General features: G+C 34.3%; 1 protein-coding gene across 5 annotated transcripts in view; it reads right to left on the reverse strand.

The window, feature by feature from the left end:
- LOC126825386 (serine/threonine-protein kinase BRSK2) overlaps positions 1–15,109 on the reverse strand; it is a 695,489-nt gene that overhangs the window by 162,670 nt on the left and 517,710 nt on the right. For all 5 annotated transcript variants that reach the window (XM_056101811.1, XM_050555009.2, XM_050555005.2 and 2 more), the window contains one exon: positions 1,680–1,722. In XM_056101811.1, the coding sequence (XP_055957786.1) occupies positions 1,680–1,722 (43 nt within the window). The remainder of the gene's footprint in view (positions 1–1,679; positions 1,723–15,109) is intronic.

Below are 15,109 nucleotides of genomic sequence, written 5' to 3' on the forward strand. Positions count from 1 at the left end.
TTTTTTATTTCTCTCCGTCTATAAGTCGAGTGTTAGACGGAACAATGGTTTGGCCTACATATTGCATTCTACAGGTTTAAAAGGTTAAACAATAAACAACATAAGTACTGGCAGAGTCTCTAATCTTGAATGATTTCATGTCTCTTGATTTGTACACATGATTTGCATAATTTTCTTAAACCAGGTTGACATCTGTATGAACTTTTGTCCTTAATATCTTTATTAGTGTCAGTAGTTCTCAACTTATTTCCTTTCAAATTATTGCCAAAATATTTCAAAAATTGTGTACACAAGCTAAAAACGTGATTTTCGTACAATCATATAAGGGGTCATAATCCATGAAGATAAAGTCTGATAAATGCCAATATCGAAAGGAACTAAGATCTTTGGGATACAAACCTATTTCAAGTTTTGTCAAAATCTGATATAGATTGTGACCTGTAGAGAGTCAACAAACAAAATGTGAACGGACAATTGACGGACATGGGCTAGGACAGTATATGTCCACATGAAAATGTGGGTGTATAAAAGACAGTTACAGTTAGTTGGAAATATTCTACTTTCTTTGATCTGTGACATAAGCGGTTTTGCAACTTAATGCAGCTAATTTTGAGTGAATATTTAGGAATTTGGTGTATTTCGTAGTTTTCCTCCTGTACATCATTTGTGTACATAACAATGGCTAACATTGTATTTTGAGTTTTCCTCCATTACGTCATTTGTGCACATAACAATGGCTGATAACTTTGTCAAAGAGCATTACTTTGGTCATAACAGTTAAACAGTTTGGTTATAACGGCCAAACAATTTGGTCATAATGGTCAAAAGATATAGTCGTAATAGCCAAACATTTTTAATTTTATTTCAAAAATTTCCCTCATAGCACACTGTATGGTATACCTGTCTTCATTAGCCCAGTCGGAGTAGAACAGTAGGATGTTAACACTGTAACGTTGATATCGTTGATTAAGCAACAAATAACTGTTACAAATGAAAATATACGACACTAATAGATCAAAGTCATCAGTTTATATATATAATGTGTATTAGTTAGTTAAAATTGTTAGTAATCAGGCAGTAGTCATTAAGTAGGTGTTTTGTCTCTAAGGTGTTAAAACTGTGACTATTGAATGATATACACCACTATTGGTTAGGTTTGTGTATTCAATAGTGATGAGTGTTATAAATAGTCACATTTTTTTTACAGCTAGTTACACACTTGCTAATTAATGACAATTGTATAATTTCTAACCACTTTCTATACATACTAAACATTATTTTAGAATACTGACCACTCATATGATTTAATGACAAAAATTGTCATTACTAAAAGGCCTAGCTTCATTAGTCAACGGTATCAGCTTACACGTGTAAACTTCATTTCATTCCATTTTATTTCATAGTTTGGTGGAAACTGTCAGTTGCATATAATAACAGTCGACATAGACCCTCTAAGTTTCCTGTTGCAAGTCGTTGCATGTACTTGCAACTAAATATGAGCTGGCGAAATAAGCGATCAGTATATCCAGTTGCACACAATCGCATCTGATCGCAAGGGCGACATTAGCAGGGCTTTATATTATCTGCTCTACTGTAAGGAGATTTCACAATAGTTCTTATCTTGATATCTGTAGAGATTTGTTTTCAAACTACAAACTAATTATTATTCAAATACTTACTCTGGTGATTCAGGTAACATAGATATATCATCTGATGTAGGTACTGTAAAATTAAACATTAAACTCAACATTACATAGCAAAGATAGGTTGCCAGGCAACAAAACAAACGCCCACAGCAGCTAAATCGTCCGAGCGGTCTTCAAGGGTTGTCACATATTTATTCCTTTGTAGGTAATTGGGGGCCTTAACAAGACAGTTCCATACAGATCAGATTATAAATTTTGTCGTTTGAGGGTTTACAAGGTTCTACAAACTGAAACATGGGTCTCAACTCTGGAAGTAATCTACAGAAATTGTTGAAATTTGACAGGCTTTTTCGTTTTATTAATTTAAACAATGCATATAAATTTCATACAGATCACATGATCACTTTTGTCATTTAAATGTTCACAAGCTTCACAAATTATTGACGGAAATTGCTGAAATTCAATAGACCACTGTCGGATGATAACTTTCATCAATCGAGCATTAACTAATTCAAATAATGCATATAAATTGCAGAAAAATCGGATGATAACTTTTGGAGTTAGAGTGTTCACAAGGTTCAATAAAGTGAAACAAGGGCCATAACTCTAGACGTAATAAACGGAAATTGCTGAAATTCAATAGGCTTCTTTGTTTCACTAATTTGGCGTTAACAGCGTTCACAATAATTTCTAATACACCTTTGATGTAATTCAAATATATTTTGAATTTGAATAAACCAAGGTTCATTCAAGAAAATTATTGTTGTGTTCTGATAAATTAAGTGTACCTGGGCCCTGTTTCTTGAAATCTTAACTAAAGATAAAATCGTGAAACAGGACCCCGGTTTATAATACACATTTACTAAAATTGTTGAGCTGCGGCGATGATCAATTTTATTACCCCTAATAAAGTCTGGGAATTAGCAGTTGTTATATAACATCTAGGTCAATGGTGATCCAAGTTGGTGTTCAGGGAATCGTACTTCCTGCTCTGATGGCAGTTTGTGTGGTAATATGTGACTTGGAAATACATTTAATAATTTAACAAACTCAAGAAGAGCAACCAAAGGCATCAATTTTCGCATATTTCCAATACACAATTTTTTTGTTTTGAAATATACTGTAGAAAAATAACTTAGTCCTATAACTTCAGCCTTGCATCTCTCCATTTCAATGTCATCACGTTTTTCTAGCTCACTCTTAAATTCCACTTGATGACTATGTTTCTTTTGAATCGTCCTCATATTCCACAAAATGTCATTGTTGGAGCAGAGCTAATACGTATAGAAGCGAATGCTTCGGCCCATACCAATTGCCAATTAAAGAAAAAATAAATCAAACAGATAATTCATACGTTACAATTTAATTAAAACGTTTAATTATGAAGGCATATGCATATCAATAATGTAATAGTAAATAATGGTATAGCTTGTATTTTTGTCTTGTCTATTTTACTTGTTTGTTTGAACATATTTCTGATAAGAATATAATGGCTTGGGCTGTTTTTTTTCATTTGAGATACCAACCGAAATTTCCTATTCCTATTTACAACAGGTTATGATCAATTGCAAGATTTTTTGTTTATAATTGTGCTTTCAAAACAGATTAGAGCCTCTGATATCAATAGAGATTAAAATATATCGGAAAATCAAATGAAAGTTTGGCGTGATATTGATAAACAAGCCAACAGTGAGGCTGATGTCCCCCGCCGAAATCCCAAAATAAATAGATGACACACATCAATTAATCGCACATTTTTTTTTTTTTCAAAAGTATCAAGCAATCAAACTATACACTAAGTTTCATCAGATAGAATCAAGATTATCTTGCCCCAAAGCATTGACCAATGAAATTGATTAGCTCTGCTTAGCTTCAGCTCGAAAGGTTAATCATTGAACTCAGTCAAGACAGTCACCTAATGAACATTTACATCAAGTCTAAACATTCTACCTCAATTAAAAGCAGAGTTGTTATGTTACAAAGTCTTGACCATTCAAATTGCTTATCGCTCATTAGCCTAAGCTAATGAATCTATACTCAGAGTTTCATAATGAATCTATATTCAGAGTTCCATTGCTCTCACTTCATTATAACTAAAGTTATCGTGCCTCAAAGCATCAACCAATCAGATTGCTTATTTCTGCTTACTGTAAGCGTACAATGTTCATCATAGAACTCCATCAAGGCATTCACCTAATGAAAGCCAACACCAAGTTTAAACATTCTACCTCAATTAGAAGGAGAGTTATTGTGTTCCAAAGTCTCGACCAATAAAATTGCTTATCGCTCTGCTTACCCTAAGAAGAAAATATTCATAATCGAACTCAGTCAAGGTATTGCTGTAATAAAGCTATACACCTAGTGTCATCACATTCACTTAATTAGAACTAAAGTTATTGTGTTTCATGTATGTATATCAACCAATCAAATTGCTTATCTCTCTGCTTACCCTAAGCCGAAAATTCTCATCTTCAAACTCCATCAAGGCATTCACCTAATAGACATCTATGCCAAGTGTGAACATTCTAACTCAATTAGAATGAGAGTTATTGTGTTCCAAAGTCTCGACCAATCAAATTGCTTATCGCTCTATTTACCCTGAGCAGAAAATGCTCATTATCAAACTTAGTCAAGGTATTGATGTAATGAAACTATACACCAAGTTTCATCACTCTCACTTAATTAGAACTAAAGTTATCGTGTCCCAAAGCATCAACCAATCAAATTGCTTATCTCTGCTTACCCTAAGCCGAAAATGCTCATCTTCGAACTCCATCAAGGCATTGACCTAATAAACACCTACACCTTTCTAATTGAGCTACAATGTTCAATTAGAAAGAGAGTTATTGTGTCCCAAAAAGTGTGAGGGACAGACAGACAGACGGACGGGCGGACGGACGAACCCATTTTAATAGTCCCCTGCTTTCTTCGATAAGCGGGGGACAATAACGATATTGAGTGCGACCGATTTTAAGACACATGCATTTATAGTTATAGTTCAGTGGTACTACGATAATGTTAACAAATGAAACCCACAAAAAGACAAGAAATATATATAACTGCAGCCAAGTCTTGACCAATCAAATTGATTATCGCTCATTAGCCTAAGCTAATGAATCTATACTCAGAGTTTCATAATGAATCTATATTCAGAGTTCCATTGCTCTCACTTCATTATAACTAAAGTTATCGTGCCTCAAAGCATCAACCAATCAGATTGCTTATTTCTGCTTACCGTAAGCGGACAATGTTCGTCATAGAATTCCATCAAGGCATTCACCTAATGAAAGCCTACACCAAGTTTAAACATTCTACCTCAATTAGAAGGAGAGTTATTGTGTTCCAAAGTCTCGACCAATAAAATTGCTTATCGCTCTGCTTACCCTAAGCAGAAAATATTCATAATCGAACTCAGTCAAGGTATTGCTGTAATAAAGCTATACACCAAGTGTCATCACATTCACTTAATTAGAACTAAAGTTATTGTGTTTCATGTACGTATATCAACCAATCAAATTGCTTATCTCTGCTTACCCTTAGCCGAAAATTCTCATCTTCAAACTCCATCAAGGCATTCACCTAATAGACATCTATGCCAAGTGTGAGCATTCTAACTCAATTAGAATGAAAGTTATTGTGTTCCAAAGTCTCGACCAATCAAATTGCTTATTGCTCTGCTTACCCTGAGCAGAAAATGTTCATTATCAAATTTAGTCAAGGTATTGATGTAATGAAACTATACACCAAGTTTCATCCCTCTCACTTAATTAGAACTAAAGTTATTGTGTCCCAAAGCATCAACCAATCAAATTGCTTATCTTTGCTTACCCTAAGCCGAAAATGCTCATCTTCGAACTCCATCAAGGCATTGACCTAATAAACACCTACACCTTTCTAATTGAGCTACAATGTTCAATAAGAAAGAGAGTTATTGTGTCCCAAAAAGTGTGACGGACAGACAGACAGACGAACGAACCCATCTTAATAGTCCCCTGCTTTCTTCAATAGACATGGGACAATAATGATATTGAGTGAGACATGCTTTTATAGTTATAGTTCAGTGGTACTACGATAATGTTAACAAATGAAACCCACAAAAAGACAAGAAATATATATAACTGTAGCCAGACAATGGTACGCAGTATAAAACACATAGTTTTCATCAACAAATGAAATATGCATAGATTAAAGAAGGCACATATAAGTCCATGTATAAAGACATACCCTTTACAAAGACCGATCTGTGTAAAACACACAGTCGAATAAGAAATCGCACGGTAAATTTAGAATTTACACCTATGCGTCAGATTAAGCCTGCTAGTTCTTGATAAGACACTTTTGGTGCAGTTATAACATGCTATCGAGAAAACTCACTAAACAAAGAATACACACTGTGTCAGTCGTTTTTAACCTGGTACAGAAATCACGCACTGTGTCCCCACCACTTATTTTCGATGTTTTGATTACTGTTTATTTTTTAAAATTGAAATCATTCCAGAGCTTTTATTGACATTTCCTAAAGTGTAGAGTAGGTCCCAGGCACTTGAGGCCAGGGTCCTTGAAGTTGTATAGCTGCACCCGGTGACCGATTTTTATTTAACAGGGAATAAGTGATAATTCATATTATAACAGTAAATAATTAAAATATTCCATAGGGATTATAATAATATGTATATCATGTAGGTGTGCATATCTGATACGCTGGATATTAAAGGGTTAAGGAATAACTGAGATTTTGTTTTTATCTGGTATACTGGATGATAAATCACCTAACTAAAGGATTTAGTTTGTACATCAGGGGAACCTTTCATTGCTAGATTTGCTGCCATATTAAATAAACGTATTTTTGAAGACTAGTTTCTATTTATCTCTGTGGAATATAGGCAATTAAATCTAAAATTTAAGACTCAAACCCTCTATTTTTGGGAGTACAGTAAGCTGAGCCAAGAATTGTGTACTTATTATTATAAGTAAGTGAAAATTTTTTGCTGTTTTGAAGATGGTTTAGAAATTTAGGAAATTTATTGGCAAAGACATTTTTTAAAAACCTGTCATGGGCCGTCCAGAAAGAAGACAAAGGGAAAAGAAACGGGCAGAGTGGATATAAGTGTACTGTTCTTTAGTTCTAAGTATATTAAACACTTTATTGAATGTTTTTTTCGATTAAAAAATTGCTCTCTGAACTATTTTGTTATTGGTAAAAACTCCTCAGAATTGCTGAGAATGCATATTTAGACACCATATTTATATAAATTAAAAGATTTGTAGGCCTGTACATTTAGGTATCCAATTGAATACACATTTTGCTCACAGACTTTACGTCGTCTTCCAACATTACTGGGAATGGAGGCGGAGCTGGAATCTCAGTAGTGTAAATATTTCTAGTTCTTGTAGTGTACATGAGAGAATAAATCGTGAACGGTGGCTTGAAGCCTTGTCTTTAGATTAGATTTCGTATCATTTGCTGCCTTGGGGATTAGAATTGTTTGCCAGAAAATGATGCTGAAAATACCGTATCTACAGATTTTAGCCTCTTCGATTTAGATTTGTTGCGATAATTAGAATTTTACCGATATTCATACAAATTTACCAAAATCGGTAGATATCTATGCCCTAAACATACAAATAACACTATTACTACTTCTCAGTGTGAAAGCTTATTGTTTTTGTTAAAGTTATTATGCAGTTATCATATTCCTTATGAAAGGTTATTGTTAAGATTATTAAGCTTTTCTATTAAATATTGTTTCTTTTAAGATTATTATTCTTATTTTATTTTTTGTGTCTTTACTGCATATGAAAGCTTATTGTTTTTGTTAAGGGCGTTGCCATGTCTAACCTATAGTAACTTAGCAATTAATTTTATATTATTTTTCAAACTCTGCTCCACACGAATTGGGTATGATTTTTAACCAGCGGCTGCCAGGCAGGATACGCCCACATTTTCGAGAGATGGATAGAGAACAGGCTAAAAAGAAAGTGATTTTTCCTACAATCAAGGGCCATAATTCAGAAAATGCGCAAGGAACCGAGATCATTGGGTTATAATCTTACATTTCAAGTTTCAACAAAATCGGATAAAAATTGTGACCTCTATAGGGTCCACAACCTTGATATACCATATTTTTATGCTATTTGAGAACTAGGGGCGGCCATTTTGTCTGTCAGTTTTGGGCCTATTTTCACGAAATTCGAACTCAGCCATCCTTAGGGTGTAATGGTGATATACTAATACGTTTTTTTAAATCGGATAAAAATTATGACCTCTATAGGGTCCACAAGCTCAAAACGTGATTTTTCGTACAATCAGGGGCCGTAATTCAGGAAGTTACGATCCGATATGCGCGAATATTGAAAGGAACCGAGATCTTTGGGTTGGTTATAAACTTACATTTCAAGTTTTTCATCAAAATAGGATTAAAATTGTGACCTCTATAGGGTCCACAATCTTGATATACAATATTATTTGAGAACGAAGGGCGGCCATTTTGTCTGTCAGTTTTAGGCTGTTTTCACGAAATTCGAACTCGGCCATCCTTAGGGTGTAACGGTGATATAATAATACTGTTTTTAAATCGGATAAAAATTATGACCTCTATAGGGTCCACAAGCTAAAAATGTGATTTTTCGTACAATCAGGGGCCATAATTCAGGAAGTTATGGTCCGATATGCGCGAATATCGACAGGAACCGAGATCTGTGGGTTATAAACTTACATTTCAAGTTTCAACAAAATCGGATAAAAATTGTGACCTCTATAGGGTCCACAACCTTGATATACCATATTTTTAGGCTATTTGAGAACGAAGGGCGGCCATTTTGTCTGTTAGTTTTGGGCCGATTTTCACGAAATTCGAACTGAGCCGTCCTTAGGGTGTAACGGTGATATAATAATACGTTTTTTTAAATCGGATAAAAATTATGACCTCTATAAGGTCCACAAGCTAAAAACGCGATTTTTCGTCCAATCAGGGGCCATAATTCAGGACGTTACAGTCCGATATGCGCGAATATCGAAAGGAACCAAGATCTTTGGGTTATAAACTTATATTTCAAGTTTAATCCAAATCGGATAAAAATTGTGACCTCTATAGTGTTCACAAGCTAAAAACGTGATTTTTAGTACAATCAAGGGCCATAATCCATGAAGTTACAGTCCAATACATGCCAATATATCGAAAGGAACCAAGATCATAAAAATGTGGGCGTATAAAAAGACATCTGAAGCTGCAATTGAAGTCATAGTTTGGGCACATATCTTTGTGGTTTTTAAGATATTAAATTTTGAAATCAAGTTAAAAACCAGCAGCTGCTAGACAGGATGAGCCCACATTTTGCAAGAGATGGATAGAGAACAAGCTAAATAACAAAAACAATTTTTTGTACAATCAGGGCCCGTAGTCCAGAAAGTTATGGTCTGAAATGTGCAGAAAGGACTGAGATTTTTGGAATATAAAGATATGTTTTAAGTTTCATCAAAATCGGATAAAAATTGTGACCTCTAGAGGGTCCATAACCTTTGTAATATCATGGACAGTATATATATGGACAGGCAACGAGACCTGTTGGTTGGTTTCTCTGCCTCTTGCGCGAGACACAAAAAGATCTCAATGTCAACGGCAAATTAAGCAATGTGATTTTTGACATAGCAGGATTTTATACAGATTAATTTCTCGAACTCCTCTTTAGAATTTACGGTGTTCTTATAGTTACATGGTAATTTTTCAACCCGATAAGTATTCCTATCCGTTAGTGACGAATTTATCCAGTTTAGAACTTGAAATTTCCATATGCTGAAGTTGTAAATTGTGAAATGATTGATTTCAATATTTTTGTAGTTTTTGTAAGCATTTTGGTTTTGCTTAATACTCCAAATTCCGGCATGTATGAAAGATTTTAAAATTATGAAAATAAAGTTCAGTTATAATACTGTCTGGAATGGTAATTAATTGTGCAGAAGTAAAATTAGTGTTTTAGTAGGTTTGTTAATGAAAACTCAACATGTTTTTTTCGGATTCACTTGGGCAAGTCCGAAGTAAACAAAGACGATGTGTTGATACATTTATACCCCAATCATCAGTTAGTAGTCTATCTATGTACAGGTTGCAAAAAAAAAAAGAGTAGCAAGATTAATAAAAATATTATGAATTGTTGATTTCTGTTTCTTTGCTTTTAAACTTAATACTGGTAATTGCGCGAGGGGAGGTAATTTTATTTTAGTCACGATTGTCCGGTCTATTTTTTGCCGCGGCACAGAATTCTAAAGGCTTCGTGGAAGTTGCCAGTCCATCTATACACGGTCCATGGTATTTCATACTTATACACAATTTGCGTACAAAGAGCGGCCATTTTGTCGGCCAATTTCATTTCGATTTTCCCGAAATTCGAATTCAACATTCATTATGGTGGAATGGTGATACATCTAAACGGTTTTTAAAATTGGAAAAAAAATTGTGACCTCTAGAGAATCCACAAGCTAAAAATGCGACTTTTCGACCAATCAGGGGCCATTATCCAGGAAGTTATGTTTGGATATGTGTGATTATCAAAAGGAACCCATCTTCAATAGAAGGCTTGATCTCGCCTTAACTACGTACATCTTATCAAGCCCTTCACGTAATACCCCCAATATTTTAGCACTAATTTCGATTGGGTATAAGCCCAGCTTGTGATCCTATCAGATTCCTTCGTTAAAAATATGGTTATGATTATCAAGTCTCGCGCTTCTAGCTAAAATGTCTACATGTGACAATCGAGTTGCAAAGTTCAAGGTTCGATCAATGTCAAGGTTGCTGGAAATCATGGTTGATCAACAAAGGCTGTAAACTTGTCTATTTCTTTTTCTATGGCGGCCGCCATATTTGTTTACAGTGTGTTATGTGCCACGACCTCTGATTGGACAATGCTAATTAGTCACATGTAAACACAACAAGCGCAAATGTTGTAAAACTCACGGTCGTTGGTTCAGGAATATGAAAGGAACCAAGATCTTTATGATAGAAACATATATTTAAAGGAGCTAAATCGCTAATATTTTGGATCTAAAAATTGACACAAATGGGTCGCAACGTATATAATAATGTAATGTGAATGTAAACTGATTTACATTCAATCGTTTGTTTTTACTGCAATTTCTATTCAGTTTTGTTCGGTGAAATACGCCAGAAGTCCCAATCCAATGGCAATCTCTAGCGTCTGGTTATTCCACTCTATACCGATAGTATTTATTGCGCACGCTCTCCAGATAAGAATATGACGTCACCGTTTGACATGACTTGTGAAATATATCTAGCCTCTTTCTACAAGTCCCTTGTAATAAATGGCGCTGAAATGCATCATGGTACACGATTCGTGTACCAACGGTAAAATGTTTATTTTGTCTTAATTATTGGATATCAGAAGCCCATCTTTTCCCCGTAAGATCACAACATCAGTGTTGATTTAAATTGACAAATAATTTGTGTTTTCAATGTCGAAGATTTTGGATGATACTGAGTTAGAGACTTGGCTACTTTAAAGTTTCATCCAAATCGGATAAATACCATATTTTTACACTATTTGCATACAAGGGGTGGTCATTATGTCCGTCAGTTTTTGTATGATTTTCACGAAATTCGAACTCAACCATCATTAGTGTATAACTGTGATATATTCACACATTTTTTTTTAAATCGGATAAAAATTGTGACTTTTATAGAGACCACAAGCTCAAAACACGATTTTTAGTACAATCAAGGGCCTTAATTCAGGAAGTTATGATCCGATATGCGCGAATATCAACAGGAACCAAGATCTTTGGGTTATAAATATGCATTCCTAATTTCATCAAAATTGGATGAAAATTGTGACCTCTAAAGGGTCCACAACCTTGATATACCATATTTTTACACTATTTGCGTACAAGTGGCGGTCATTTTGTCCAACAGTTTTGGTCCGATTTTCACGAAATTTGAACTCAACCATCATTAGGGTGTAATGGTGATAAACTAAAAAAGGTTTTTTAAATCGGATAAAAATTGTTACCTCTAGAGGGACCACAAGCTTAAAACGCAATTTTTCATACAATCAAGGGCCATAATTTAGAAAGTTACGATCCGATGTGCGCGAATATTCAAAGGAATAAGATCTTGGCGTTATAAACATGTATTTCAAGTTTCGTTTCATCAAAATCGGATTAAAATCGTGACCTCTAGAGGGTCCACAACCTTGATATACCATATTTTTGCATTTTTGCATACAATCAGGGGCCAAAATTCAGGAATTTACGATCCGATATGCGCAAATATCGAAAGGAACCAAGATCTTTGGGTTATAAACATGCATTACAAGTTTCATCTAAAGATAGGTTGCCAGGCAACAAAACATACGCCCACAGCAGCTAAATCATCCAGGCAGTCAACAAGAGTTGTCACATATTTTTACTTTTTTCGGTAATAAAACATAATTATACTACACTAAAATCTGATTAAGAGCAAAAACTCATGAAGTAATTATCAGAAAACCATTAGAATTTGTTTGGTTTTTATAAAGTTCTGCCCCATGCTAACGTTTTGTATACAAAACTTTTAATATCATGGATTTAGCTGTTCAAGTCATAAAAATTCAGTGAAAATCAAAATACTTGTTCGTCTCAAGACCTTAAACTCTGTGTATCAATCTGAAGTCAATCGGATGATAACTTTAGCCTTTAAAGCATCACAATGGGATCAAGGGACATAACTTTGGCAGTAATTATCGGAAATTGCTGAAAATCAATAGGCTTCTTCGTGTCATGACCTTAAACACTGTGTATAAATTTAAAGTCAATCGGATATTAACTTTGGCCTCTAGAGTGTCCATAAGATTTTTCAAAGTGATCAAGGGCCATAACTCTGGCAGTAATTATCGGAAATCGCAGAAAATCAATAGGCTTTTTCATCTCATGACCTTAAACACTGTGTATAAATTTAAAGTCAATCGGATATTAACTTTGGCCTTTAAAGTGTCCACAAGATTTTTTGAATTGATCAAGGGCAATAACTCTGGCAGTAATTATCGGAAATCGCTGAAAATCAATAAGCTTCTTGGTCTCAAGACCTTAAACACTGTGTATAAATTTAAAGGCAATCAGATATTAATTTTAGCCTCTAGAGTGTCCACAAGCAATTGTGGATCGACCGACGGGGGCGACAACAATATACGACCACATTTCAATGTGGGCATATAAAAAAGGGGGGGTTTTGACCTGAGGATGTTTTGACACGGACCCAATTTTGATACATGATTGACATTTGATAACATAAATTCTTAAATTGGCTTTCATTAATGATTGAGATAGTTAAGTATCCTACAGCAACAATTTTTGTTCAATACATGATTGACATTTGATAACATAAATTCTTAAATTGGCTTTCATTAATGATTGAGATAGTTAAGTATCCTACAGCAACAATTATTGTTCAATACATGATTGACATTTGATAACATAAATTCTTAAATTGGCTTTCATTAATGATTGAGATAGTTAAGTATCCTACAGCAACAATTATTGTTCAATAATATATAATTATAAGGGGGGGCTGGTTTTGTTACAGTAAGGACAATTAATGGTTACTGTAAGGAACTTTTTTTTTTTGCCATATCAAGCATGCATAATTTAATTAAATCACTCCATTATGTGCAAAGTGATGGGTTTTTGATTTTTGACAAAATGTAGCGTAGATTATTATCGTATTGACGGTACTCAAGAATCCAGAACAAGTCTCGATTATCTATTTTATCGTTTAAACTTAAACTCCTAATGGCATCGCTGTGTTGTAATCTATTTAAAATCAGAGGCGTCCGATGACCCAGAGAGTTAATTATGGGCTTGTCATGTTAGTAAATGTTTAAATAATAATTTATTTTACATTTGAAGACAGAAAAAAACCTACAATAGACAGATATAGCTCTTACATATACTTAATGCATGTTTAAATGAATATAACACATACCTCAAGCACTCAGTAAAGAGAGATCAACTATGATTAATGAAATGCCCATCTTAATTAGCCCAGTCTGTGAAGAACAGTAGGATGTTAAGCCCAATTTCATTTCCTAGAGAGGGGCGCATTTACCCAAAATTTATCCTTAATACACCAACGTATTTGATTCAGGTACCGGTATATCCTTAATACAGATCGTATCAAATAAATATTTAGATAACATCAGAAAGCAGATCTCTTATGAGAATATGAATGATCCGCACACTCTTGAGTGTGTTCGGCGTGAATTTATTTTCAATTTATCCTCAGGTAAATTGAATATGACAGCTAATCTGCATAGTTTCATTTTGCCCAAGGAACAAAACTTTCCGGGTACAGTTTGTAATGTGGACATTCACTGGAAGTGATATGGTTATCAAATATTTGGTTCCACATCACTTTGTAGTAGTTCTACCGGACTACCTGTTTGATAAGCTGCCCGAACCAGACCTCTGTGTTGGAAAGTAAGTCATTGTCGAATATGAAGGCCTTTGCTTCACTGGATATGTCCTTGATAGTAATGAACTACAAGTCAAATGTCTGCATTAAGTTGGAAAGAAAATTGTTTTTACTGGCCTAAGAAAATGTCTACATCAAAGACTCAATACAGTTCAAATTACCTGACACATTATTTGAAAGTCATCATAATTCTATAGTGCTAGCCATAGTATAAAGAGTACTCCCCTTCAAAATTTGCTCATGTTGACTTGTACTTTATGTTGAAAGTTCTTCTTTTGTTATTGTCATTTTTTTCAAGAGCAATACATTCTGCTAATTTCAACAATAATGTAATTTAGCATAAGATATGTTTTAAGTTTCATCAAAATTGGATAAAAATTGTTACCTCAAGAGGGTCCATAACCTTTGTATTACATACTTATACACAATTTGCGTACAAAGAGTGGCTATTTTGTCGGGCAGTTTCATTTCGATTTTCCTGAATTTTGAATTCAACCTTCGTTATGGTGGAATGGTGATATATTTAAACGCTTTTTAAAATCGGAAAAAAAATAGTGACCTCTAGAGAATCCACAAGCTAAAAATGTGATTTTTCGACCAATCAGGAACCATAATCCAGGAAGTAAGTTCGGATATATGTGATTATCAAAAGGAACCAAGATCTTTAGGAAAAAAACATATATTTAAAGTTTCATCCAAATTAGATAAGTGGCCTCTAGAGGATCCACAACCTTGATATACCATATTTTTACACTATTTGCGTCCAAGGCGCAGCCATTATGTCCGTCAGTTTTAGCCCGATTTTCATGAAATTCGAACTCAACCATCATTAGTGTATAACTGTGATATATTCACACATATTTTTTTAAATCAGCTAAAAATTGTCCTGTATAGGGACCACATGCTCAAAACACGATTTTTGTACAATCAAGGGCCATATTGCCAGAAGTTACGATTCAATATGCGCGATTATCGAAAGTCAATAATCCGCATGCCCGAACG

This window comes from Patella vulgata, chromosome 6, assembly GCF_932274485.2.
Source record: "Patella vulgata chromosome 6, xgPatVulg1.2, whole genome shotgun sequence".
In the NCBI taxonomy this organism is placed as follows: Eukaryota; Metazoa; Mollusca; class Gastropoda; family Patellidae; genus Patella; species Patella vulgata.